The following is a 26870-nucleotide window of genomic DNA, read 5'->3' as shown; positions in this document are numbered from 1 at the left end:
TTAAACTAAACTCGGGAGATATATTTAATTTGTTTATTTCAAGAAAGGGTCTAAAACAGTTTAACAAGATAGTTTAAGCTGCAGACAAGGATTTAAGGTCTGCAATACATTTCTTGAGAGCTGCGTCCTCCTGGGCCGGGGTGATGGATTTCCTAAACAAAATGTTTCAGATACAAAATCTCAAAACGGCTGAACCAAACAGACCAGTTATTGAGAGACAGCCGACATGGTTCATGGAAATATTATTTTGTAGAATTAATGAGTGAGCTGAAATTTAGGAATGACTCGTCCAGGACTAAAAGAAAATATCTAATAAATAATTCAACCATAGAATGAAATAGCCCAACCGGAGTCAACTCAGTATCTTATTTTCTGTGAGACGGAGAATGAATTCGTATATCCAGGGACAAGAAATATAATGTTACTTCTTTCCAAGATGAGAAAAGAAATAGATGTATGGAAAGTTAGAGGAGAAAAGAATTAGAAGGAGAAAAAGACAGATATGGAAAAAAGATAAAGAGATTGAAGATATGGATTGAAAAAATGTGATAATAAAAGACGTTAAAAAAGGGAGAGGAATAAAAGCGAGTCTTGAAAAAGTGTTTAAAAATAAATCAAATACACAACTTTCTGAAATGTTAATTCCGATTATTTCGAATTTAAAGAAGTGAGGTTGAAGGAAAATATTTACCTGACGTTGGTGATAATCCAGTCAACCATGTGCTTCTGCTCCATCCGTCTCATAACATTAGCAACCTCCAGCTGATAATCTAATCTCTTCTTTACCTAAACATTATCAGTTATATTAGAACCTTCTTTAACTAAACATTATCAGTTATATTAGAACCTTCTTTAACTAAACATTATCAGTTATATTGGAATCTTCTTAACATAAATATTATCAGTTATATTGGAATCTTCTTTACCTAAACATTATCAGTTATATTAGAATCTTCTTTAACTAAACATTATTAGTTATATTGAAACCTTCTTAACATAAACATTATCATTTATATTGGAATCATCTTAACATAAACATAATCAGTTCTATTAGAACGTCTTAACCAATCCATAATCAATTATAATAAAACCTTCTTAAATTAAACATAATCAGTTTTACGAACCTTCATGACTTAAACATAATCAGTTATATGAACCTTCATTCAGTTTTATGAACCTTCATGACTTGAACATTAACGACTTAAACATAATCAGTTAAATGAACCTTTATGACTTAAACCATCAGTTATATGAACCTTCTTGACTTAAACATTATCAGTTACATGAACCTTCATGACTTAAACATTATCAGTTACATGAACCTTCTTGATTTAAAAATAATCAGTTATATGAACCTTCTTGACTTAAAACGATCAGTTATATGATGAATTTTCTTTACAACATTTTTCTAAAATTTACACATTTGTTTACATAAAAAAAATTTAAATAGTTTTCTTCGTTTTTTTTTCGCTTATTTTATGCTAAAACTCGATTAACCATTTAGAGAGTAAGAAAATTTTGAATATCTCTCTTGGTTGGGTTTTCAGAGCAAAAAGTTTTTTCTTAAAGTTTTCGGTTGTTATTTTGCCCTTAGGATCCGGATCCATGAAGTCAAAATGTTGCGGATCAAACGGATCCGGATCCTATAATCTTATATTCCGATCCCAACCTAACCCTTGCAAAAATCGGACATCTGAATTCAATGATGAGTTATGAATGGGAATAGAATCAATATTGAAGGTAAATGAGGATTGCATTTTGCCAACTGTAGAGATGAATGAAGGAAAAAACAATAAAAGATGAATTGATGAAGCAGTGCCAGTAGAATATTGGAAGAGTTTGATAGAAGAGCAATAAAATAGTTTAAAACAACCTTGTAATACAAGGTACTTTCAAGACATTGTAATACAAGACTCTTTCAAGACCTTGTAATTCAAGGTTCTTTCAAGACATTGTAATACAAGGTACTTTCAAGACCTTGTAATAAAAGGTACTTTCAAGACATTGTAATACAAGACTCTTTCAAGGCCTTGTCCTTCAAGATTCTTTCAAGACCATGCAATTCAAGATTCTTTTAACTTTAAAGTCATTGTAATTCAAGACTCTCTGAAAACCTTGTACTTCAAGGTTTTTCAAGACGTTGTAATTCAAGGTTCTTTCAAGACCTTGTAATTTAAGGTTCTTTCAAGACCCTGTAATTCATAGTTAGCTCAATACCTTGTAATTCAAGACTCTTTTAATGTGAAATTATGGAAATGAAATATGTAGAAATGATGTATCTATTGAAAGCACGAACCTGAGTGTAAGCATCACTGAGTCTCTCCCTGTAAACGGACTCCAGCTGTAGACCAACAGCCTCTTTCTTAGCAGCAATAATATCCTCCCAGGCGGTAGCATTCACCTTAATAGAGATTACATTTATTTACGATAGGATTGTATAGATATGGTTTAAGTTGCAGACTGAAAAAGTTTTTATCAGTAGGCCCTATATCTTTACATCTGCTGCTTCAGAGTAATTTTTCTTATCAAAAATTAACATATCCCGTGCAAGTTTTAAAACCAATATTCATTGAAGCCTGCATTAAGAGGGAGGGGACCTTGGGCCGCCATGAACCTCCCAGATTTGCTACATAGTGCAGAGCCTCCGCACTATAAATCATGTAAAAAGTTATCGCTTAGATCTAAGTTTATAACAAATGAAATTATTTATATAGCTTTCCAGTTAATGATATATTCTGAATTGATAAATTGAAGTTTGTACGATTACGTATTATTGGAGTCCAGTTTCTGAGTTTTTTGTCCTGATTAATTATATTTACAACTCATAGTTAAGGCTAAGAGATCCCTTTTCTCCTCTATCAAATCCACCTCCTCAAGCAAAACCATTCACCACGACACCGTCAATACCGTGTCTATGTTTTTTCTTATCTTTTTTTTTCTCGAGCAACTGGGGAGCTGTACCAAAAGAGCTACAGTTAAAGCAGTTCTTCAGACATAGAACATTAATCAATTAATCTACCCTTTGTAATAATGATTTATCTTATTTAATGATAAGTTTCTGCGTAAATAAATAATATTTGATCTGAAATCAAATTCACTTCAGAATTTGTTCTCTTAATACCTTCATTTTCACGTAAAATAACTTTTAAAATGTTAGTGTAAAATTCCTACTGTATAGCATATCAGGAAGGCACGTGGCAGCCGGAGGGTCCTGCCCTCAAATTAAATAAATATTTTTTTTCGAGATTTAGATTGTTAGTGTTTTAAAATAAAAAGTTGTTCCTGGCCCCTTGTACCTGAGCGGCCTTCTCTGCTTCGATGGTCCTCTTGAGATGATCGATCTCGGACTGTCTGACGTTCTTGTACAAAGCCTCCTGCTCATCCAGCTCCTTGTTCAGGGTCTCGGCCATACCAGGTCCAACACTCTTTACAATACCTTGAAAACTTAACAGTAAGACTCTAAACGGGGGGCTTCAATCATAACATGGGGATAGGTTGACTTTTGAACCAGGGCCGGGGTTTATAATTTAAAAAAATTAAAATGCAATCTTCTTTTTAGTACTTTTTACCAGAAAAGTCATTTATTTTCCCCATTTCAGCAAAATAATAAAAAATTTGCAAGCATATTTCAAAAAGGGGGGGGGGATTATTAACACCCCCGTCTTGAACTTACAACTTACTCCCAAATTGCATATTGATTATTCAAGAAAATGTGGCACCTCTGAATCCAGATTATAGAAAACAAAGGGAAGTAAGTTTTGCTATGGTGTAAGATTGATTAACTGAAGCTTGTAATGCTGGGTTTCTATATTTCTTCTGGAACACACGGAAATCATTATAATATTGTAAAATAGAAACCTTATTTCGAAACAAAAAAGTAATCTTAAAATGTTCATATAAACAAAAAAATATAGTGGAATGAAAAACGTGTGGAAAACTGTAATTTAAAAAGTACATCGTTATGAATGCTGTCAAAAATGTTATAAAAAATAAATTGGTTTGAGTTTGACCAAGAAAATTATTCATTCTACCCAGAAGAGCGTTCACCCCGACTCTACTTAAACAATATTTTCCAGCATTTTTTTCAAAACCTTCATCCTTACGTATCATTTAAATTCATCAGCTACTCTTTAAACAAATAAATTGGCGAATGTATTGACATGAAAGAACAATATTTTACGAGGTGAACGAATCTAGAACACCAGAAGTATGTATATATTTTCTAGAAAACCTCCCCCTCCTCCGAGAATAAAAATATATTTGAAGATTAGGGGGGGGGGGAGGAGAAATTGCAATTCAAACTGGTAAGTATTGTTTATTGTTTTAACCTTAATTTCTTTCGCTTTTTAGAGGGAGTGGCCGGCAATGTATGGTAGGTTAACTGAGATTGCAGTATTGTAGAAAAAAATTTCAGGATTCATTTGAGACATTGTAAACGTTTTTAAGATCTATAATTACTTAGTTTGAGCGAAAAGTCGACGTTTAAAAACGTCAACTTAGGTGGGTACGTTTTGAGAATCGGTTTTTTAAATTATTAAATAACGACGACAAAAAATAGTAATAAAAAATCTATAGTAAACTAATTAGATGTTTAGGAACATATTTCTCAAAAGATATTTGTCAATATATCAATGTTAAAATCAATTATTTCGTTTTTATCATTAAATTGAATTTCTTATTTTCTATGAATTTGTTCGCAGATTTCCACAAATTCTTCAAATGTCCTCTTTTCATTAAAATTCCAAAAAAACCTTCAAATATTTGTGAATAATGAGAGATTATAGTAGAAACTAATAATTAAATAAAATTACTTATTTTTGATAAGAGTTAATTTTTATTTTCTCAACCTGTTCCTAAAGGACTTATTAGTTTACTGTAGAATTTTTGTTACATTTTTTGTCGTCGTTATTTAATAATCTAAAAAAAATCTCAAAACGTACCCACCCAAATTGATGATTTTGACCGTCGACTTTGCGCTCAAACACAGTAATTATAGATCTTTAAAACGTTTTATATGTCTCAAATGAATCCTAATTTTTTTTAACAGTACTGCTATCCCAGTTCAACTACCATACATTGCCGGTCACTCCCTTTAGTAATTAATTTCCCCCCGACCCAGCGATAAAAACGACATTAAGAAGTATTTGTCTACCGGGGAAAAATAATTTTTAAAGGGGGGAGGGATATTTAAAGGGGGGGGGAATGCATATTTAAAGAAGTGTTTTCTCCTGTTTTACTGTCAATTCTCACTTCTCCGTGTTACCTGACAAGACGATGAAAAGACCGACTCCAACATAGAAGTCGTGCTCCATCACGAAGAACTCTTTGCTGGCGAGGAATGTGCCGATGGAGGCGAGGGCCATGTAAGGTCCGGTTACTCCGGTCTTGGAGTAGAAGGCGGTAAACCACTCCTCAGGGAAGATTCCCATACGGACTGGACTCTTCTCAATAGGTCTTACTCTGAAATACGCGTTAAGATTACAATTGAGTTTTGGTTTTTAATTTATAGAAAAAACGTTCAATATTAATAAAGTTCTAATTTAGTCTTCTTTATGCTTCGTAATTAATAGTTTTCCAAAACAAAAGTTTTATATTTTACGTAAACAAGAAAAACCCCGCGGGCATTAGATATTTCTTGTGAGAAAATATGCTTGCAGAATCTTATGATAAATGTAGTGAGATATAAAACATATTGTTTCACGGCATTACACTCTCTCTACCAAGACCCACTATTTCTTCGACCAGTGTAAAGCAGATTAATGCATTACGCACCGAAAACTTACTTTCGGGTGATTATATATTATATATTTAGCATAGTCATGCTAAAATAAAAATTGTTTCCCAAAAACATTTTCAATTTATTCAAATAAATATGGAGGATGTAAGACAGAACTTGAGAAATTCAAGAACGTTTTAATTTTAACCAGTGCTTAGGATCCATTTAAGTTTGATGCGGATCCTGATCCTGGATCCCCACTGGAAAAATGGATTCGGATCCAGGTCATTTCTTTAAGATTCACTTAATTTTTTGACAAAAAATAATTTTCAAATTTTTAGTTTTATTTTTTTTCGAATATTTTAATCCTAAAACTTGATGAACCATTCAGAAATGAGGAAATTTTATAATCTCTTTTTTTCAAAAGTTCAGATTTTGGTTTTAGTAGTTGGTTGATACTTTACCCCTTGGATCCGGATCCGTAGATCCGCATATTTTTGCGGATCCTAAGCACTGATTTTAACATTATCCTAGTTTGCTAGATCCGAAATAAAATATGCAGCAGAGGTTCTCCTCCGACTCCCAAGTCCCCCAAAATCTACTAATTTCTTTAAAATCTTTAAAAGTTAATTTTCAATGGTCAGTATTAAACTTACCTCTTGGGGAAGTTGACAAGATCCCTCTGACCGCTGGCGGCAACATCGCTGCTGGGTCGGACGAAGCAGACGGTGGCGCGGTTCTATAGGCAACATATATATATTTATATACGAATGTTTTTATTATGTAGATATTTTTGAACAAAAGAGTAAATGTCGGTTAAACATTAGTTGAAAAGTGTCAGATAAAGGTTCAATGAGTAACGTGGTAGACAAATCATTACCGTATTTCAAATTAGGGCATAAAATTTAGTGAACAAAGAGTACATTTACAAATACAACAACGGTTATTAGAAAACACTCAATCCGATAACAAAATCCCCCTCCCCTCAACGGGGTAGTTTCCATAGTGAAGAGACATTAAAATAAACAAGATGCGACAGCAGATCGATGACGCAAAATAATGATAAGAAATAACTTCCTTGAAGTCAAAATTTCTATCGTTTCATTTTATAACCTGTAACTACATTTCTATGTAAAATTACTTTAAAATGAAACAAAAATTAAGAAACCTTAAGTTTTATTTTAAAAAGAAGATTTTATCTCGTGATATTGGTTCAGTGCACGTTACTTGTTTAATGTTTATACAGCTAAATAAACATTGCTTGTAATTGTAATCCTAAAGAATTTGTCCACCACACTGAAAACTCAGTTTAACTACCTTGCATAGCCGGTCTGTCCCTTTAATGTTCATACAGCTATATAAACATTGCTTGTAATTACAAAACTAGGATTTTCCATATTTTTTACCTATGCTTAGTAGTCCAAGTTAATCTCATTAATTCGCGTCTCTGAAACCTCTCGTGTTTGTGATGATACAAATCCTATAAAAGAAACGTTAAAAATAAGATAAACATATTCCACTGCATTAATGATTAGAAAACCCTCTCCATTTTGCTTAACAGTCCATCACTAAGGGATGACCACATGATCGAACTGGAATACAATACGGTTGTTGCAAATGTAATTCATAATTGAAGGCAGGGGGGAGGGTTCAATTGTAGTGTAATTCCGCTCAGCAAATTATAACGTGTTATTGTCGTAACTACGAGTATTCTATGAAACTCATTCGTGTACGAAGCATATCGTTTATTCGAATATAAGAGGGGGGGGGGAGGGGATTACTCTAGTTTTAATGCATAATCCAGTCATACTTCTTCTAGCTCTGTAAAGTGAGGGCAATAACCAAGATTTTTAAGGTCACGAGAAAGGGTATTTTGTTGAAATTTCTAAACTGACCTTCATTTGTTCTACATGTTGCACATTAAGTTTCGAATCCGTTTCAACTACATTCGACCTAAAATAATCTATTAACAGAGTGTACAGATGAGAAAACGTCTTAAGAATTTTCAACGAATGAAATATGGTGAACACTGTATGTCAGCTGAATGGCTGCAAAGCTTTCTCAACTCAATATGGAGATTTACTTTCATTTTCTTCCGCGGCATGTGGACGCTACATACAATCAATGAATCATTCGAAACTGGAAGTTTACTCGAAATTTTATCATTCGACCTACGCAAATCCGATATACACAACTTTTGACCAACGCTAAATCCTCTATGCTAAACAACCGCTCTACTAGCACGTTGTTTTACAGCTTCTAGATAGACTTGTGGTCGCACCGCCCGACCACCAGGGAGGGGAGGAAGGCCAACCACATCAATCTCTAGTCCGAACCACATTCTCTTCATTTTCTCGTCCGAACCACCTCGAAATCCTCGTCCTTTCAATATTATTTTTTTTTAAGTGTCTAATCCTTCCATATAAAACTATTTTTTTAAGAATCAAGCCACGTTAGGGCATAAATGAAATATCAAATTTTTGTAAATCAAAGTAAAAAGTTTCAATTGAATTAAAGATTTCAAGTTTAATGTCCTTAAAAATGTACACCTTTTTTGCGCGAATTTTCAGATATTCCGCAAATAATTCCAAATTTATAGAACTTTAATCTTTTTTGTTAACTACAGTGAAAACCATAGAATTTTTCCGGGTGGTTTCATGGGGAAAATTATAGGCAGAGGTATGCCGAATATTTTTCTATTTTTTTTATATCACGAATTGGTTAGCCATTATGGAGGCAGAAGAGATCTAAGTTTTACCTAAATAATGTTTGACATCATTCTCGTGGATTTGAAGATTCCAACATCTCAAAATCCTTGGAAAACTTTATTCTAGTCATGTTTTATGCCCTAATGTCGCCATATTTTTAAAAATGTATTTATTTTCAAGGATCGGACACTTAAAAAAAATAATATTGAAAGGACGAGGATTTCAAGGTGGTTCGGACGAGAAAATGAAGAGAATGTGGTTCGGACTAGAGATTGATGTTGGCCTTCCTCCCCTCCACCAGGCCTGTCATATCCGCGGTGTCCGACCCCCTAGCCTGTCCTTAAGAGGGAGGGAAGTCAACCTCCCCCGCACAGCTTCCGAACCTCATTTTACCTATTTGCGGTAGTGCGCGTCCCCAAAAAGCTTCCGAACCTCCCCCAAAGAGTCTTCAGGGAAGGATCTTCCATTTATAATCGCCAATTTCTACTTAAACGGGACTAATTTGACTATTTAAGCACGGTAGTCGATCTATTGTATCCTTAACATTTGCATAATATTTTTTTACGGCCTTGGAGGATGGTTTGGGAAGTTGGGAACTGAAAAGTATATGAAGTATGTAATATACTTGGGAGAGATATGGTATTGGGAACAGAAGAGTATATGAAGTATAATATACAATACCTAAGTATAGGTAGGGAAAGATGGTATGGGAACAGAAGAGTATATGAAGTATATAATACTAGCCTTAGAGGGCGCTTCGCGGCCATCTTCCAAATTAATTGTAAACATGTTCTCTTTCTGTACATCGTTAAACAAAACAAAAATAATTTGCGGATTTTCACAAAAAATTTCGCGGATTTTCAAAATTTTCAAAAATTTAATGACGATCGAATTTTGATGGAGACAAATATTTGAACTTTTGATCATTCATAAACCTTCCCTGGTAAAGTATATAATATACCTAGGTATAGGTTGGGAAAGATGGTATGGGAACTGTGGTTCAGGATGCCAGCAGCAGATTATATCTCCAGTAGTGTTTGTACAGATTCCTTCCTCCCTACATTATATAATATTAATAATACTTCATAAGTTCACATCAACCATAAATGAAAAAGTTTTATGCAGCGTAAAAAATACCACATAGTTCAATTAAAAATTCCCACTCGTTGAAGAAAAGTAGAGAAAAGGTATTATGCCTTTACAACTGATTCCATTAATCCACAATATGTAGCATTTAGTATTTAAGTAAACTGTCGGTAAAATTATGTAATCCTGAACCTGGACTGTAGAAACTATCAGAAAAGTAATAAATACTTGAGATAGACTTTAGTTGTTACCTGTATCTATCCTTCTTCTCCGCCCTTGTTATCAGACTGGAGGAGAGTAACCGTCTGAGCGGAAGGTTGACCGACATCGGAGAAAATTTCGCCAAAAACATTATTTCTATAAAGATACAAATGAGATCAAAAAACAATCTTACTTTCCTTTCAAGTTCGAATTGGTACAACAGAAAACACTGGATTTACTAATCGGTCTTGGACTGATCCAGTGTTGAGTCCGGATTTAATCTTCTAGCAGTCGGAGCAACAAATGAACGTCCTGCAGCTACTAAAACAATGATGAATGCTGTAAAAATTATCAGGAGAACCGAGGTCTGAAACAAACTTCTCTTACAAAGGAAGGAGAGAACTAGGATTGATAATGCTGCCAGGATGAGAAACCGATGTCCTGCCAGGAACCTAAAAATATAAATAGACATGATAATTGTTGTAAAATAATAATTGTTTTGATTAATATTTAAATCCATAATTTCGTTTTAACCTAAGGTTGATTCGAGCACTGTGGGTGTGGAAAACTCTCCGAGCAGGACCTCCGTCTAAACTTTTCTCCAGGTGGTAGAATCTACACGGAGGAAGGAGAACAATCCGGGATATTTCACCCAGCACACTTTCCTCTCCATACATCTCACGCATCCTTTCTCCGTATCTTTGATTCAGCCAGGAACTAAACCTGTGCATCAGTCGAACAATCCCTCCGATCTCTGATTGGTTAATAGGAACCTGATCAGGGTCACCTCCATATCTAAAGATAAAATACATAAGGACTAAAATTTTGATTTTAATCTTTAAACTTGATATCATTAAGGATTTAAAGGTCGAGGAGAACGGATCGGTAAGATTGAATAAAAAAGATGAATGCGTAAAGTGTGGATGAAGAGGGGAGAGGGAGGAACGAAGAGGGAGAATAATAATTGAAAAGAGAGATACTGAATATGAATTACTGGGACATAAAATTAATTGGAATCAAAAAAAATATTCAAGGTATGTAGATAAACTAAATCCTTCTTGTTACCTGACTTCTGGTTTAGCCAGACCCTGGAGAACCTGCCATCTACCGTGTGGAGTTAGAACCCGTCCTGCATCTTCCTCACTCATCTCAGGATAACCAGGACTACTTCCTGACAAGATCAATCATTCATTTATTTATAATAAAAATTATTAATTTTAAGAGACTGTCTCCGTAATTGCATACTATTTAAAGAGGAACATGCCTGGTTCAAATTATTAATTTTAAGAGACTGTCTCCGTAATTGCATACTATTTAAAGAGGAACATGCCTGGTTCAAATCGACATCCTTGAAACCTTCCTCTGAGTAGAAATAAGAAAGAAATTGTCGTTTTTCTATATATATATTAATAGTGATTTTTCTTCCTTCTTTCTTCTTTCTGCTACATAAATATTTCAGTAACTTTTACAAACCCACAATTGAAAATGATCAAAAAAAGGTTTAATGTTAATTGTAATGAACGATCACTTGATATTATGTTGACAGTTTAACCTAAACTTGATTCAATCAAGAAAACCTTTTTAAAAAATTTGAGCCACCCTCGTCAACACTTTATCTTTAAGGGTAATAAGTAAAATTAAGCAATTATTAATAGAGGCTCCAAATCTGCGCTGGTTAACTTTATAAAATTAGAATAACATTGAAATATAAAATGTTATCAAGACTGAGAATGAAAGATTTGTTGGAGATGACGAGATATAATTATTAACGATAATTAGGTTGATAATGCGCAAAAAGTGTTGAACTGACATTACGCTTAGTCACTAATCATAAACATAAAATTCAGTAATCATAAACATATAATTTAGAAATAATTAGTCAACAGCTCAAGCAACGTGAAAAGATTTAAAAAATAATACGGGATTCTGGTATCTGTAGATAGTATACATGCACCTAGTTTTCTCCTGGTACTACTGGATTCTGGTATCTGTAGAAAGTATACCTGGACCTAGTTTTCTCCTGGTACTACTGGATTCTGGTATCTATATATAGTATACCTGAACCTAATTTTGTCCTGGTACTACTGAATTCTGGTATCTGTAGAAAGTATACCTGAACCAAGTTTTCTCCTGGTACTACTAGATTCTGGTACCTATAGAAAGTATACCTGAACCTAGTTTTCTCCTGGTACTACTGGATTCTGGTATCTATAGAAAGTATACCTGAACCTAATTTTCTCCTGGAACTACTGGATTCTGGTATCTATAGAAAGTATACCTGAACCTAGTTTTCTCCTGGTACTACTGGATTCTGGTATTTGTAGATCAAAGATTGAAGAGAGGGAGGTGATAGAATTGTTAAGATACTGAACACTCTTCCGGAATTCTTCAACCTAAACAATTAATAAATACAAATGTTCTTGATGCTACTTTATAATACTAATAGATAACTAAACTTAACTCTTATTTTAACCTGTACCTCTGTAAAGTCTGGAAAGGGGAAGGCGGAGGCTCAGAGAATGAGCTAGTCTTAAGGGAAAGGGTTTAGACTAAGAGGAAAGTGTCAGTACCTCTTTAAAGTCCTGTTGGAGAGAAGGGCTCAATGGAAGAGGTATACCTCTGTCTGTCAGTCCTAAGGGGAAAGGGAGCTAAAAGGAAGAGTTATTATCTCTAAAAATTGCGGAGAGGGGAGGAAGGCTAAATGATTAAACTGTTATTACCTCAGAAGAGTCCTGAGGTGGAGCTCCAGCTCCAGCAATCATGTTTATCAATCTATCCATCAAGGTTTTATTCTCAGGATTCTCCTAAACCAGATTGTTTGAGTAAAAAAAAAAAAGTTATCCTAATTTTTAAAAAATGAAAACATTTGATAAATTTTCACCTTGTTGGCCTCACTGATGCTATCTTCTGCCACCTGTTTGGCCCTGCTAGCGAGGATGAGAACCTCGGATACGGTTTGCCGGAATGAGTTTCCGAAGATTGGTTCATACCTCACCGATCCTTCCAACTCCAGCAGACACTGCCTGGCGGAGCTGATCACGTTCTCATTCATCTACGACAAGTTTAATTTGTTAAAATAAGATATTAACGGACAGGAAGAAACAGACAGGATGGGCAGGATAAAAACGGACAGGAAGAGCAGGATAAAAACGGACAGGAAGAGTAGGATAAAAACGGACATGATGAGCAGGATAAAACGGACAGGATGAGTCGGATAAAAATGGACAGGAAAAGTAGGATAAATACGGACCGGAAGAGTAGCATAAAAACAGACAGGATGAACAGGATAAAAACAGACAGAAGAGTAGGATAAAACGGACAGGAAGAGTAGGATAAAAACGGACAGGATGAGCAGGAAAAAAACGGACAGGATGAGAAGGATAAAAACGGACAGGATGAGCAGGATAAAAACAGACAGGATGAGCAGGATAAAAACAGACAGGAAGAGCAGGATAAAAATGGACAGGAAGAGTAGGATAAAAACAGACAGGAAGAGCAGGATAAAAACAGACAGGAAGAGCAGGATAAAAACGGACAGGATGAGCAGGATTAAACAGACAGGAAGAGCAGGATAAAACAAACAGGATGAGCAGGATTAAACGGACAGGATGAGCAGGATCCCTCATCAACTTCAGAACTTAGGCAATCAGCATTTTCTAACATGAGGGCCGAGGGGGTATTATTTTCTAACATGAGGGCCGAGGGGGTATTATTTTCATAAAATGGCGTATGTATTGTATTCCCCGATGGAGTTAATTCAACGTTTTTAATAACTGAGGCAACCCAAATAAAACTTAGGGGTGTATGGAGAAAACCCACATAGAATACATTTATTACCTCTGAGTTAATGTTGTAGGGCGGCATTTCGCTGAAACCTGTTCGATCTAGGCTAAAATCACCAACAGACATAATTCTATCCAACCCACTCTCTCCGTTCTTCACAAGATTAGCTAACCCTGCCTGGGAGTAGATCTTAGAGATCCTGAAGAGCATGTACGCGTTCTTGCTGGTAGTTAAATCCATCCTAAAGAAGCGTGGGAGAAGAAGACGAAGAATGTTTGTATAGAAGAGAATATTCTCCGCTACAAAGTTTAGCCATTTATCATCAATACTCATGGTGCAGGTTTCATCAGTACCCCGCACTCTAGCAGCGGAGTCAGTGTACCGCCACGGCTGAACATAATGTTTATTATAAAACAATAAATAAGATAAAGCTCAAAAACTCTTAATAAATTCCTCCGAAAAGGAGAAAACACTTCCAACAGATCAAGTAAGATCAGTCCGAAGCGTACCTTGATCTAGATTTTAATTAAGTGGCTAGATAAAAAAAATCATTAATTTTAATCTCAACTTACTTAAATTTCATTTCAATTCATTTCTTTCATGCTTAAGGGATTTTTTTTTAAATCTGAAAAAAGACAGATGGCAAAAACTCGAGATAAATATGCGTGCAAAACTTTGGGAATCTTTCATGAAAAAAAAACATAAATAAAGAAAAGCCCAAGAACGTTGATAAAATTACCTGAATATAGGAGAGCCAGGTTTCTAGAACCAATCTGAAGGACGTATCATGAGGCCAGTGAGAAAATATAAACTTGAAGAGAACGTAAACCTTCTTCTTGATGTTAGGAATAACACAACGCTTCAATTGATCCAATGGTGTGAGGTCTAATGGTCCACCGGAGTTAGCGAAGAAATGGAGATGTTTAATCATCATTCTAACTATTCTCAGTGTGTCTCCAACAGCTATAACTAGATCGTTTGTTTTCTGATTTAGAGACGGACTCTCACTTTTAGACTTCGAGGGTTGGGAGAACGGAGAAAGTAGAAGTTCAGAGCAGATATTTATCAAGGTTTCTGATCTCCACACTTCGTGTCCAGTCATAGATGAAATTGTTGGTGAGGTTGGAATACTCCGGGCTGGTGTTGATAGGAGGGGGCCCTGTCGGAGTAAAGATTTCCTGGACGGAGACGGAGCAGGAGTATTTATTTCCGGAATGTGGGTAGGAGATGACATGCTAAGATGGAAGGGAAGGGGGGGAGGAGCTGAACCGTCGCAGGGTAAAAAATAGGAGAAATAATCCTCAAGGATATTTGGATAAAGAGAATCTCCTGGTACAAACTTATTATCAGCAGTATAGGGTTGCACGATATAAGCTATAAACGTGAACATGTAGAACTCGTAGGAGTTGAGGAGAAGGACTGAGTTCTGAGCTGATAGTTTAGACATTATAAACTGTGAAGCAGTTCCAGATTCAATCTGTTGTTTAGTTGAGGTTGAGAGCAGGGAGATAGGGAAATCAAACCTGAGATAGGGATCCGACAGTAGTTTGAAGCTTGAACGTAGAACAGGACCGTTGGATCCCAAGAAATCTATCAGTGCAAAGAACTCCCGAGGTTGTGTGGTTTTTAGAATAGAGTTAATCCCAAATCCTCTCCCACCGAAGGTTAGACCAAACGTTTTATCGACGATCCTATGAAAAGCTGTGGGTAAATCCTTCTGCGGACAGTTGTTTAGAAGATAAGTCAGCTCAGAACACTTTTGGGGCAGTGTCGGGGCATTTAGAGCATAATCAACCGAACTAAGAAAACTAGCTCCGGTCTGCGGGACCGGTGAAGCTGGAGAACCAGCCTGATTGCGGCCTGGAGTCAGCCCGAACATTTCTGAAGGAGATTTAGGACTTAGGTTCTCCTTCAGGGTTTGTATCCCTGACTTGAGAGGAGTTGTAGCTTCGGATGTAAGTAAACTCGAACCCAACATTTTCTATCTGAAATATTAATGAATAGTTACACCGAATTGTTTGGCAATATCTCTAAAATGTTTCCCCCTTCCAACAGTATTTTTATAGTTTAACTGTGATTTATTTCTGCGCAAGAACTTGTCTAATTTCTTCCCAGATGCTTCGCAGCAAGCTTCGGAGCAGGAAGCAGAGAACTTGAACGCACAATCCACGCAGGCGGTGAACACGTTGTTGCAGGAGATGTTGTTACAGTTGTAGCAGGTGTCTGCGGGTGCACCGCAGTGGCTGCATTTACTAATGATCTCATCTTCAGATCCTGTATTCTCAGATATTGGAACAACTAATCTATCATCAAATACAAAGAGTTTTCCTCTCCATTGGTTGGTTTCAGATTGTGCTCCGTACTCCAGTATACCTCCCTTAAGTTGATAAACATTCTCAAATCCTTTATTCTTTAGTACAGAGGAGAACAGTTCACATCTATACAGAAAGATAAATATTCAAAATGCAATACTTTCGAGAAAAAAAATGCATAAAATATATTTCGAAAAATTTGTCCAAAAACTCAATCATTTGACTCCTAACATCATTAATTCACTGTTAATTCAAGGATTAAACGCCCTGAATATTCCTAACATACTTGGGAGTTTTCTTAAGAGGTGGGAGGGGGAGTGGAGATGGGTGTCTTATCACCTGGCATGTTATTCCGACTTGCAAGTCTTTATCGCATACTAAATGAATTTTTTACCAAATTATTAGTTTAATTATCGAAAGTTTTTTTCCCACTCCGAAATTCATCCATTTCCAAGAAAATTTAGTTTCTTCATTATTCCAACCCAAATATATTTAATTGAAAATTGGGGAGTTTTTTTGAGGGTAGTAGGAAGGGTGATTTTGCAACGAAATATATCCTTTTTGAATGAATGAAAATGAATATTAATATATATTTCTTACCTGATTCCTCCAGTGCAGTACATCATTATTTTCTTATCCTTATTTATCGTATTCGAGATTTTCTCGGCATAATTCAGGAACTCATTGAACGTCCTGAATTCTGGTTTCACACTGTCCTTGAAGTGTCCGATCTCCCACTCGTATTTGTTCCTGACGTCGAGGAGGACGGTGTTCTCGTCTTTATTCTCCATCATCAAGTTCCACTCTCTAGCAGTCAGCTGATCTCCACAACTATAAAACAATATTTTGACTAATTTAATCATTTAAAAAATTATATATTTCACTAGTTTGTTTGTTGCTTCGTTTGTTGATATCGCATCGTGCCAAAATGTTTGTAGACTACACATTTGCCCTCAAAACTACAAATTAAATATTTCGGGAATCCACCAATGTAAACAAAAAAAAACGTGAACATTTTTTTTTCAGTTTCGTGAAGTGCGGAAAAATTGTGTCATGGAAAACAATATAAAAAAAAAATTATTACTAGAAAAATCCACAGAAAAAAAACTGTTAGTAAATACCTCCTGTTAGTAAATACCTCCGTTTCATAAATACCTTTTCGAGTCAAAATTTTCATCCAATCCTTCCAATAGTTTCCCGTGCCGAATTCTAAGCAAAGGATAAAAAATAAACGAAAGTAAAGTATCAAAATGCCCTTTGAGGAAAATTTTACTTGAAAAATAAAAATAATAACTTTTAAATCCTTTACTTACATCCCTGAGTCGGTTAAAAACTTGAAAGTCTGAAAACTGGGTTTTGAAATCTATATTTTCACAGATATTATCACAGAAGAAGATTTCAGTCTGTTTCTGGTGTTCGGAGGGTAAACACATCTGAGCATTTATCCCAACCTTGTTCACATAAATCCGTCCCTTGGCATCTATCTGCTCCAGGTGGGATCTTACCAACTCAACCAACGATCTTGGATTATTTAACTGTGTAAACTTGTAAAATGAAATGACGGCAAAATCATTTTGATTGCTGGAGTAATTCCGCCTAACCCAGAGAAGAACGGATTTGACGGATCTCAATCTCTGATCCTTGGATATAGTAGCTCGAAGTAATGTAAAGTTTTGTAACATTATTCTGAAATGCACTAGAAATATTATAGATATCACATTATCTATTTAAATTTATTAATATTATTGTAATAAAATAGTTTTAGCACGATTACAAATATATATGTGTACATCTGCACTGTACAGTTTACCTTTAGTTAGTTACGAGGTATAATCTCAGATTACATTTTTGAACTATATACTCCTCTTAGACTTTCCTGACAGTCTTGTTCCATTCTTCCTCCGACATGAGTTCTCCCTGGTTATCATAGGAGTTGTATCCAACCCAGTCCAGAGCGATTGGAGCAGAAAGCATGGTATCAGTGATAGCAAAACTCTCACAGAGAGAGAGAGCTTGAGGACCAAGCTCGGCGCACAGTTCTGCAGCATTTCCACGCACAAGTCCGACATCCTCGGGTTGAAGCAGTCCGGAGATAACAAACCAGGCCAAGTTCTTCTCCAGGACAGAGGTTAGGTAGAGATCTAGAACCTTGGACAGAACTGAAGTCAGGTCGGAGTCACAAGTTTTCAAGGTTTCGACAAATCTCTCCGTGATAAGTCTGTCTGCGAAAGATCTAGGAAGAAAATAGATAATAACAATATATAAAAGATCGAAAAATATTTATATTTTACAAGTTTTTTCTTACTTGGCTGCATGCTGGATAAGGTCGGACTCCTCAAGCATCCAAGAATTAAAAGTTCCTGCTTTCCCTGCGGCGGCCATCTTATGTCCTTGAAATAAAAATAAAATTATCTCACCGAAAACAATGCATCTTTAAAAAGTTGTTGAGAAAAAGCAATTTAACATTTATCTCGTAACCGATGAACAAAATGTTCAGGAGTTGTGAATCATAACATTCTTTAAATGTTGGGTAATCATCTTTACACAAAGCCTTTTAATAAATAGTGTGACATGATGAAACCTGGTTCTATTTAATAATACTAGTGAAAAGATTTAAACTTTGAAAAATTCAAAAGACATGTATTAGAGGGACTGAAAAAGAGAAATGAAAGGGGGTATAGGTTGAAACCTAAGCACTTTAGGAGTTGATATAGACCAATAAGAGTTCTATTTGATGTTCCTGTCTCGAGAAATTAATATAAAACCTGTGTCAAACTTATACGAAAATCTATATCTATATAAAATTTTGTGTAAAAATAGTAGGTTTAAGTTTATTATATTCAGCAAATACGCAACCAATCTGAAAACGAAGCTATCCCAGAGGAGCCTGGGTAACTTAGATTTGCTTCTATTATTATTTGAATTTCATGATTTTTCATTTTTAATAGAAACGGAGATACGTGACAATAATATTGCATTGTCATTGGTGGGAGTTCTGGTCACGTCATAAGGACATAATAATTACATTGTCAATTATATCTAAAAAATGAAAAATTATCAAATTCAATGGTTGCGTATTTTCTGAATGTAATCTATTTAGAACTACTATTTTGACACACAGTTTTATATCAATTTCTCAAGACAGGAAAATGAGATAGAACTCTTATCATTATCACGTAACTCCGTCTGTATCACGTGACCAGTATACTGCACTGACATTGATGGGAGTTTTTGTCACGTGAAACGGACCTATAAATAATATTATCAATTATATCTTTTATAACTGAAAAATTGTTGAATTCAAATAATAATAGAAGCAAACCAAAGTTTCTTGGGCTCGTCTGGGATATCGTCGTTTTCAGATTGGTTGTGTATTTGCTGAATATAATCCGTTTAAACCTACTATTTTTAAACAAAATTTAAATTTAACCAATTTCTCGAGACAGGAACATCAAATAGAACTCTCAGGGGTCTCGGTGAACTCCTAAAACGCTTAGGTTATTGCGGATACCCCCTTTCATTCTTCCTTTACAGTCCCTTTAAGTATATTTAAAAATTACAATATTGGCTTACCAAGTTCATTAAAAAGTTTCTCTTCTCTGGCCTGGATGAGATAAACCAAATACTTGGTATCCGTGATGTCGGAGCTCCCAGGTTTCTCAACCTTCAGAGGGTTTTTAGCGATAATTCCTAGGCGCTCCTTTGCAACCTTTTGCATCAAGACGGAGTTGTCCCCCTCGGCGGTCATTGCAGCGTGAGCTAATCCTAGGAACGTTCCAAACCTGAAATAAAGAGTAAGATATTTTTAATTGTTAATCGCAATAAACTGTGTGTATAATATTAGTGACTACATTATTTTCCTTCCTTATTACTTAATTATTTTATTTAATCACACATGTATTGTTATGGGATTTAAAAGGGGAATATATCTTCCTATGTTCCTGCTCAATAAGAGGATAGGTTTTTATCTTACTCAAAAATTAAAATAACACAACAGAGAACCCGGCCAGGTTTTGTTACTTAACTTAATTTGAGTAGAAATACAAGTGAATCCCCTAAAAAAAACATTTAAGATCTGACCTGTTACATGATAGATATCCCTGTCCGCCACATCTCTCCCTGCATACGGATACAGTCTCCTCCAGCAACCAGGAGGCTGTAGGTTTGATAGCGCAGCACATGGTTACAACCTCCTTATGCTCTGACCCATCAGCAGCTTGGAATGCCCACCTGTCTTTCACGTAGTCCAATCCTAGATAAACAAAACTATCATCAGTTCAGGCGGAAAAATTAGTTTAACCCGGAGAACATTTAATCAAGGTTTTTTTATCAACAAACCTTTAGACGGTTAATGATCTAAACAGGCACAGAAACGGAAAGCAGTTACGGATCTTATCAATAAGATTAGAAACCCGTAATTTCCATTAATATAATATTTTACAAGTCAATGAAAATCCACCTCATGATCCCAAGCCCAACTTACAAGTGGAACAGAAAATACCCATGTCCTTGTTGTATAATGATTAATTAAAATAGGACAATGTACAGAAAATTCCATTAAGAGAAATGTATAGTAGGTGTATATTTGTATCTCTATATATTACTTGTGACTATGTCCTCCATTTGACACACCGTTGCAGTAACTTAAAGGGACTGTTAAGGAAAAATGAAAGGGGGAATAGGGTGTAACATCAGATAGAAGTCACATCAGCTTCTAAAAAGTTTAGGTTACAACCCCCAACCATTTTACTCAGTCCTTTTAAGTAGGTGTATTAAATGTAAACAATGAAGTTACATAATCGTAAAAAAAGATTTATCTAAACAAACCTATGTTAACAGCTATGATCCTGGAGAGAAGGGGCATGAGTGCTCTCTGCTGGAGTTGGTAAACTAGAATGGGTGTATCAGATTTACCAGTAGGACCTACTGTTAACCTAGTAGCAGCATACCGGACTGCTATGGAGATACTTGCTTTAGCGCCACCTAAAATCAATCAATCATGTGGAACGACGTTATCACTCAACACAAATATCTGGATGGCATTGTTTCTGTCTTTTTTTATTTTGGTGAAGAAAGTTTTTAATATTCACCTAATGACATGCTTGCAATGCAGATTCTACCGGAGAGGAGCTGATCGGCAACCGTTAAAAATCGTTGACGGCCGCCGCCGATTTCTGATGTGAAAGTTCCGTCTTCGGCGACGTCCGACCAACGGTTCAGCAACGCTTCCCTAGGCACACGGACATTGTCGAAGGAGAGTTTTGCGTTGTCTACACCATTGAGTCCCATCTTGTATCCCATATCCTCGATAGTTACTCCGGGTATAGTTTTAAGCTCGTTATCTCTCATTCTAACCAGGATAGCGTGGATACCCTCATTCTTACCCTTGACAATCAGTTGAGCCATGACAACGACATGCTTGGCGTGAACAGCACCATTTGTGATCCAGTATTTCTGCGCTAATGTGTTCGGGGTGTTGACGATAAACTCCTTGGTTGCAGGATCATAGGTAGCCGTGGTTTCCATCTCAACAGCATTATTACCATATCCAAGCTCTGTTAATCCAAAGCAACCAATATCATTGAGATTATCAATCCCAGCCAGCAGATCCTTATGATGCCGATCCGTCCCAAGCTTGAGGACGGTACCACCGAACAGGTTAAACTGAACAGTCATCTTGGTCGTCATCGCCGGGTCAATAATAGCGGTCAGCTCGTGAGCTGCAAATATTCTGAGAGGGTTGTTCCAGAAGTCCAAGACGGAGATAAACTTGTTATCGCAGATCCTCTGAAGCCTACGGAGTGCTAAATCTCTCTCCTCCTCCAAGGAAATGTTGTAACGCGGAACCATCACCGGCTCAGAGATAAATTTTCTACAAAATTAACTATATCTATCAAATTATGTTAAAAGTTTTAAAAATGTAGTAAAAATTTCATGTAAATCCTAAAACTGAAAAACTAAAACTTTTTTGTTTTTATCTGAACTCAATTTTTACAAATCTCTATGATAAAAAAAGTTTAAACCATTTGTCCAGCTTTTATCAAATATTCCATTTTTATATGTTGACTTTTCCTTCTCAAAATATATAAAAATCTACATAATTGGAAGAGATGGCTGTGGGGGGACGTTTAATGAAAACAAGAACCCCTTTCTGAACCTTATTATACCTGAAGTCTGATCTCATCTGATGATTATCATGATCAAGAAGAGCAGTGAGCTTCTCGACCGGGAAGTTTGGTGTGAGAAGGGTTCTCCGGATATCTGCAGGTTTCATCGTGTTGCTAAAATATTATTCATTTTTTAGATGATTTTAGAAGATTTTCTTTGATGAGAAATTGAACACCATTTGTGAAGATTTTCCTTCTTTATTTGATACTTACCACTAGAAAATTCAATCATTCTAACCTAAATGTAATCCATAGTTTCCAAATTCAGCGATGTTAAATAACATGCATTAAATACTGGGGGGGGGGGGGGCAACAAATACACCCCCTGCTTTATTGTTAATTGGATTCAATCACATTTGCTTCTTGTTGCAAAATTGATAATTGAGATCTTGATTCAATTCGATAAAAATTACTTTTGCTGAAAAATATAACTGCCTACCTGCCTTGTAAATAAACGCATTTTATTTCTTACTTAAGTTTGGGTTTGGCTGAAGCATGTCTTCTCTGTAAATATTCTTGTCTGCTCAAGGTTTGAGAAGAGGATAAGAGGGGTAGGGTTCTCAAACATGCTCTTCTCCTGATCAAACCCAGAGCTAATCCTTCCATTTTCAGCATGTCTAATATTAATATAAAAAAAACATTTTGGTTGTAAACAAGATTTTATTGCAATCATAACTATGTTCTATTAACCTAATTTTGTTAAGAATAACATAGAAGTTAATAATGCTATTAATTCCTTAAGAAAAATAAACGACGAGAGGCAAAATATAAAGATTTCACAGGCATTCAAAGCCCTATTTCGATCTTTTACAGCATCGTTCTGAAGAACGCCATCCTAGGACACCCCCCCCCCCCACACCTCCTACGCCAGGGCAAGGACAGGCTTTGGGCCCAAGTACCAAGACTGAAGGCCTTACCAAGGGGTTGATTGCTTTATAAATAGAAAGTGTACATTCTAGAAAGAATGCTCGGGTACGTCCTAGTATACGATTTATTGCCCCACTCCCTCCCTCCTATTTTTTTTTGTACAGGACTACTAATTTCCAAAAAATTCATTATTATTGTTTTATATTAGGGTTAAGTTAGGTTAAGACAATTTCTGGACCGAGTGCTGCGGCTAGAACAGGCTAGGGACCGAGCAGCACCAAAGACAGGCTAAGGGGCCGTGCGCTGCTGCCATATTACCAATTGTATCCATGTGTTACATATGAGTTCCATGTAGAAAATTGACAGGAGGAGGGGGGGCAAAAATCAAATACTAGTAAATTACCGAGTGCTTTTTTCTTTTCATGATTTTCATGTTAAGTTAAATTAGAAAAGGTTAAAAAAGTGATTTGAATTATATCGTTAATCAAGAAAAAATAGAGGCTGGATTTGTAAAATAAACTCTATTAACAACAGAAGTCAAAATTCGCAGTCGTCCATTCTTTCTTATTAAATTTTGCCTTTATGAAATTTATGAAACCATTTCTAGAAGCGTATCTTCCGCGTCTTTTTCCATATTTAACGATAAGAAAGACGACATTGTTTTACCTCATCCTTTTCCCTTGAGTTGAAATAAAAATTAATGATTTAAACCCACAAACTTACCGTGGGAACCAGGGGCGTACAAGACCATTTGTGTAGGGGTTGGGGGGGGGCACATTCAAAATTGTGTGCCCCCCTTAAGACCCCTTTATTTTGTAACGTTAAATAACGTCATTTTAGTAACATTATTTCATGCTTATAGGTTTATTTTTACGTAACAGAAGGTCACTGAATCACCTTACATTGGACTAAATTAGGTTTCTTAAACTTAATATTCATGAAACCCAACTGCACAAAAATGCATTTTTAAGTTAGAATTTAAAAATATTTTATGATTTTTCAATAAAAGGTATGTAAGACATTTAATGCAAACATTAGCTAAATACAATGTTTCAAATTTCCTATTATTTTGGAGTAAATTGATGTTTTCATTAGAATCTATGTCTGTAAATTCTTGATTTTTTATAAACATAAATGAAATTCCACTTTAACAGTCTCGTACGGATAAAGTCTCGTAACAGGTATAATTGTAAGTATATGAAGTAGATAATAAATGCATGTTGAAGAAATAGACAAAATATATGCGTGTATGAATGTTGATTTAGATGGATACAGATGAAGGAATGATGGCAAGAATACCACAAACTCAAAAACCAAATATTCAAATTTAAGGAAAACCTTTAAGAAGTGTACGCTAAGCAATAAGGGCTGCAGGCTGCAATTTTTCAAACAAATTAAAACATTTTTTACCTATTTTCTTCGCCCAAACATACATTTTTCATCTTTCTTTCAATTTCTTCCTTTTTCTTCCTTCCTTCCTTCCTTACTTCCTCATCCATTCTTCCTTTTTCTCTCTTCAACTTTTCCTTCTTTCCTCTTTATCACTCTTATTCATCCTTATCTCCAGCTTCTTTTTTCCTTTTTCCATTTTTATTCTTTTTTCTTTCCTCCTTCTTTTTCTCATTCTTTCTCCTTCCTTCTTCCTTTTTTCCGTTTTCACTGTTCCTTCTTTCCTCTTATATTCTCGCTTTTTTCTCTCTCTTTCCTTCTTTCCTCGTTCTTTCTTCTTTTCTCTTTCTACCTCCTTATGTACTCTTTCTTCCTTCTTTACTTTTCTATTCTTGTGATAACCAGAAAACTGTAGAAAAGAATGACGCCATTAAAGCTTTACTAGTAAGTTATTAAATGAATTACTAAGGGAAATGGGTCTGTTTACACTGCACTATTGTTGTGCCTCATGTTTATTGGACTATTATAAGAAATAACTTGAGTCTAAAAGTTGACTTCCTATTCTAGAGTTTTCTGGTCTTAAAGTTGAACGGCAGAACATTTTATGGACAGAATGTTTTATAGACAGAACGTTTTGTAGACAGAATGTTTTATAGACAGAATGTTTTATAGACAGAACGTTTTATGGTCAAGACATTTTATTGAAAGAACGTTTTACGGACAGGACATTTTATTAAAAAAACGTTTTATGGACAGGACATTTTATTGAAAGAACGTTTTATGGACAGGAAAATTTATTGAAAGAATGTTTTATGGAAAGGACATTTTATTGAAAGAACGTTTTATGGACAGGACATTTTATTGAAAGAACGTTTTATAAACAGGACATTTTATTGAAAGAACGTTTTATGGACTGGACATTTTATTGAAAGAACGTTTTATGGACAGGACATTTTATTGAAAGAACGTTTTACGGACAGGACATTTTACTGAAAGAACGTTTTATTAGGAACCAACAAACATATTTACAAATATCAATCATAATATACTCAAACGATAGCATACATATATATATATAAAATAATTACCGCAGTGATCCTAGAATTATAAGCACGGTTACACTCGTAAGACAAATAAACATATACTAATACAGAAACTGTTCACTCTCACGCGAGAAATTTTGCGCCTGCGTAGTCAGTCTGTAAACAGCTCCTAAAACTAGCTCTTTCACAATACGTTCTGTACAGATCCTCAGGGAGAACTCAGAAATACACAGGGCATCAAGTAGACTTTATACACGGAGCATGGCTCACGTAACACAAACATAGATAGCTTATGTACGCAAAATCACCAAAAATTGTATAGTCCGCGAACTCATACTTCTAGGGGTCAAAGTGTACTTTAATGATAAGCGGGGTGGTTTGTTGTTTTAATGGATTTCATAATTATTAATCCACTCAGGAGTGAATTTTATTTTGAGAATATCAAATTATTTTACTGAGAAATATATCATATTGACGAGAACTGAAGAAGGACATGAGAAGGACTAAACTATAAACTTAAATTTCTTTTTACAGAACTCATGTACACCACAAGTACTCAATGACATAAGAACAGCCAATGTTCACAACCGACCTAGGGGATGAAAGTAGCAGTCAGCTCCCCACACGTCCGTACCTCGCAGGGGCTCTGAACACACCAACCCGGGTTTTTTAACACCAAGAGTTGGATGCAGTCCTACGCTGCAAGGTACATCTTGATCCGACTGCAGCAGCCAGGGCTGCAGACCGGACAATGCGGGGTCCCAACTAGTGAAATCCCGTCCTAGTTAATCTATATAATAAGAATATCTTTAAAACATCCCTGTACATTTATATCTTTCAAGATGAAAAATGTTGTCTTTATCTATGAGTGAAACCCTTAATAAAGAAAACATCGAAAGAATTCATCAAATGTCGTATTCTTCACTTTCTGATAATGGAATGTTGCATATATTTAGTTTTTTAATTAAATGATTATATGGAACTCCTTAAAACTGTTCCCGCATATTCATGACTATGTATTCATTTTCGCAAATACTAAAATTTACGTAATATAGTATAAAACTCATTGAAAAATTGTCAAGACGACATTTGATAAATTCTTNATTTTGTTATCTATGATTTTTATCTTTGGGTTTGTTATGTGATTTTTAACTTTGGGTTTGTTATGTGAATTTTATCTTTGGATTTGATATCTATGATTTTTATCTTTGGGTTTGTTATGTGCTTTTTATCTTTGGTTTGTTATATGATTTTTTATCTTTGGTTTTGTTATCTATGATTTTTTATCTTTGGTTTTGTTATCTATGATTTTTTATCTTTGGTTTTGTTATCTTTTTTTTCTTTCATTTTGTTATCTATGGTTTTGTATATCTATGATTTTTTATGTATTGATTTTGTTATCCAATGATATTGTTGTCTATGAAATCTCCCAAGGATAAAAATCAATTAAAATTAATTGAAAAACAACCATAGATCGTTTGTTTTTGATTTTTCGGACTTATCTTTAGCAGCACATTTTCAATGCTAGACGGATGAGAAATATATCAGGTGCGTATTCAAGAATTTGTCGCTGTGGGGGGGGGCTTAATTTTTTCTGG

The 26870-nt window shown here is 35.3% G+C and overlaps 5 protein-coding genes across 6 annotated transcripts; all 5 read right to left on the bottom strand.

Annotated features, from left to right (window-relative positions):
- Window positions 1–19: 19 nt before the first annotated feature.
- LOC111707085 (ATP synthase subunit b, mitochondrial) lies at window positions 20–7066 on the bottom strand. The gene is made up of 7 exons (XM_023480084.1): window positions 7034–7066; window positions 6373–6455; window positions 5264–5460; window positions 3297–3436; window positions 2297–2401; window positions 692–786; window positions 20–152 (listed from the first exon to the last, which is right to left on the bottom strand). Exons 1-7 carry the CDS (start codon window positions 7064–7066, stop codon window positions 74–76), a joined length of 732 nt encoding a protein of 243 aa, XP_023335852.1. The 3' UTR covers window positions 20–73.
- Window positions 7004–9873, bottom strand: LOC111707093 (39S ribosomal protein L42, mitochondrial). The gene is made up of 4 exons (XM_023480093.1): window positions 9762–9873; window positions 9386–9481; window positions 7612–7669; window positions 7004–7196 (listed from the first exon to the last, which is right to left on the bottom strand). The coding sequence occupies exons 1-4, from the start codon at window positions 9860–9862 to the stop codon at window positions 7119–7121; spliced, it is 333 nt and encodes a 110-aa protein (XP_023335861.1). The 5' UTR covers window positions 9863–9873; the 3' UTR covers window positions 7004–7118.
- Window positions 9865–15508, bottom strand: LOC111707088 (sphingomyelin phosphodiesterase 4). Of its 2 annotated transcripts, none has more exons than XM_023480089.1 (8): window positions 14234–15508; window positions 13549–13884; window positions 12593–12763; window positions 12432–12515; window positions 11996–12104; window positions 10777–10882; window positions 10246–10506; window positions 9865–10163 (listed from the first exon to the last, which is right to left on the bottom strand). In XM_023480089.1, the coding sequence occupies exons 1-8, from the start codon at window positions 15470–15472 to the stop codon at window positions 9950–9952; spliced, it is 2520 nt and encodes an 839-aa protein (XP_023335857.1). In that variant the 5' UTR covers window positions 15473–15508; the 3' UTR covers window positions 9865–9949. The 2 variants fall into 2 exon arrangements, with proteins under 2 accessions (XP_023335857.1, XP_023335856.1); XM_023480088.1 differs by having other exon boundaries at window positions 11990–12104; window positions 14234–15507.
- Window positions 15479–17503, bottom strand: LOC111707092 (UPF0176 protein CF0996). The gene is made up of 4 exons (XM_023480092.1): window positions 17124–17503; window positions 16962–17015; window positions 16407–16637; window positions 15479–15932 (listed from the first exon to the last, which is right to left on the bottom strand). Exons 1-4 carry the CDS (start codon window positions 17486–17488, stop codon window positions 15488–15490), a joined length of 1095 nt encoding a protein of 364 aa, XP_023335860.1. The 5' UTR covers window positions 17489–17503; the 3' UTR covers window positions 15479–15487.
- LOC111707089 (acyl-coenzyme A oxidase 3, peroxisomal) lies at window positions 17491–22588 on the bottom strand (the record flags this gene model as incomplete). The annotated part of the gene is given in 8 exon segments (XM_023480090.1): window positions 17491–18039; window positions 18112–18196; window positions 19380–19588; window positions 19887–20058; window positions 20634–20789; window positions 20897–21678; window positions 21974–22087; window positions 22446–22588. Coding segments are annotated over 8 exon segments (2028 nt in total). The 3' UTR covers window positions 17491–17672.
- Between the last annotated feature and the right edge of the window lie 4282 nt (window positions 22589–26870).

Source organism: Eurytemora carolleeae, unplaced genomic scaffold (assembly GCF_000591075.1).
Source record: "Eurytemora carolleeae unplaced genomic scaffold, Eaff_2.0 scaffold703, whole genome shotgun sequence".
Taxonomy (NCBI): domain Eukaryota; kingdom Metazoa; phylum Arthropoda; class Copepoda; order Calanoida; family Temoridae; genus Eurytemora; species Eurytemora carolleeae.
Note: the sequence above shows the minus strand (reverse complement) of the source record. Positions and strands in the feature narration are given on the sequence as shown.

Coding starts and splice junctions, on each gene's coding strand:
- LOC111707093 (XM_023480093.1), bottom strand. CDS start 9,862: ATGTTTTTGGCGAAATTTTCTCCGATGTCGGTCAACCTTCCGCTCAGA. Junction 9,482..9,761: donor GAGAAGAAGGATAGATACAG/GTAACAACTAAA, acceptor TATATAATGTAG/GGAGGAAGGAATCTGTACAA. Junction 7,197..7,611: donor AACATGTAGAACAAATGAAG/GTCAGTTTAGAA, acceptor TTTCTTTTATAG/GATTTGTATCATCACAAACA.
- LOC111707092 (XM_023480092.1), bottom strand. CDS start 17,488: ATGTTACAAAACTTTACATTACTTCGAGCTACTATATCCAAGGATCAG. Junction 16,638..16,961: donor GAAAATTTTGACTCGAAAAG/GTATTTATGAAA, acceptor ATTGTTTTATAG/TTGTGGAGATCAGCTGACTG. Junction 15,933..16,406: donor TACTGCACTGGAGGAATCAG/GTAAGAAATATA, acceptor CTTTCTGTATAG/ATGTGAACTGTTCTCCTCTG.
- LOC111707088 (XM_023480088.1), bottom strand. CDS start 15,472: ATGTTGGGTTCGAGTTTACTTACATCCGAAGCTACAACTCCTCTCAAG. Junction 10,883..11,989: donor CAGGAGAAAACTAGGTTCAG/GTATACTTTCTA, acceptor TGATCTTGTCAG/GAAGTAGTCCTGGTTATCCT. Junction 10,507..10,776: donor CTGGCTAAACCAGAAGTCAG/GTAACAAGAAGG, acceptor TTTTATCTTTAG/ATATGGAGGTGACCCTGATC.
- LOC111707085 (XM_023480084.1), bottom strand. CDS start 7,066: ATGAACATTAAAGGGACAGACCGGCTATGCAAG. Junction 6,456..7,033: donor GGACAGACCGGCTATGCAAG/GTAGTTAAACTG, acceptor TGTTGCCTATAG/AACCGCGCCACCGTCTGCTT. Junction 153..691: donor TGGATTATCACCAACGTCAG/GTAAATATTTTC, acceptor CATTTTGTTTAG/GAAATCCATCACCCCGGCCC.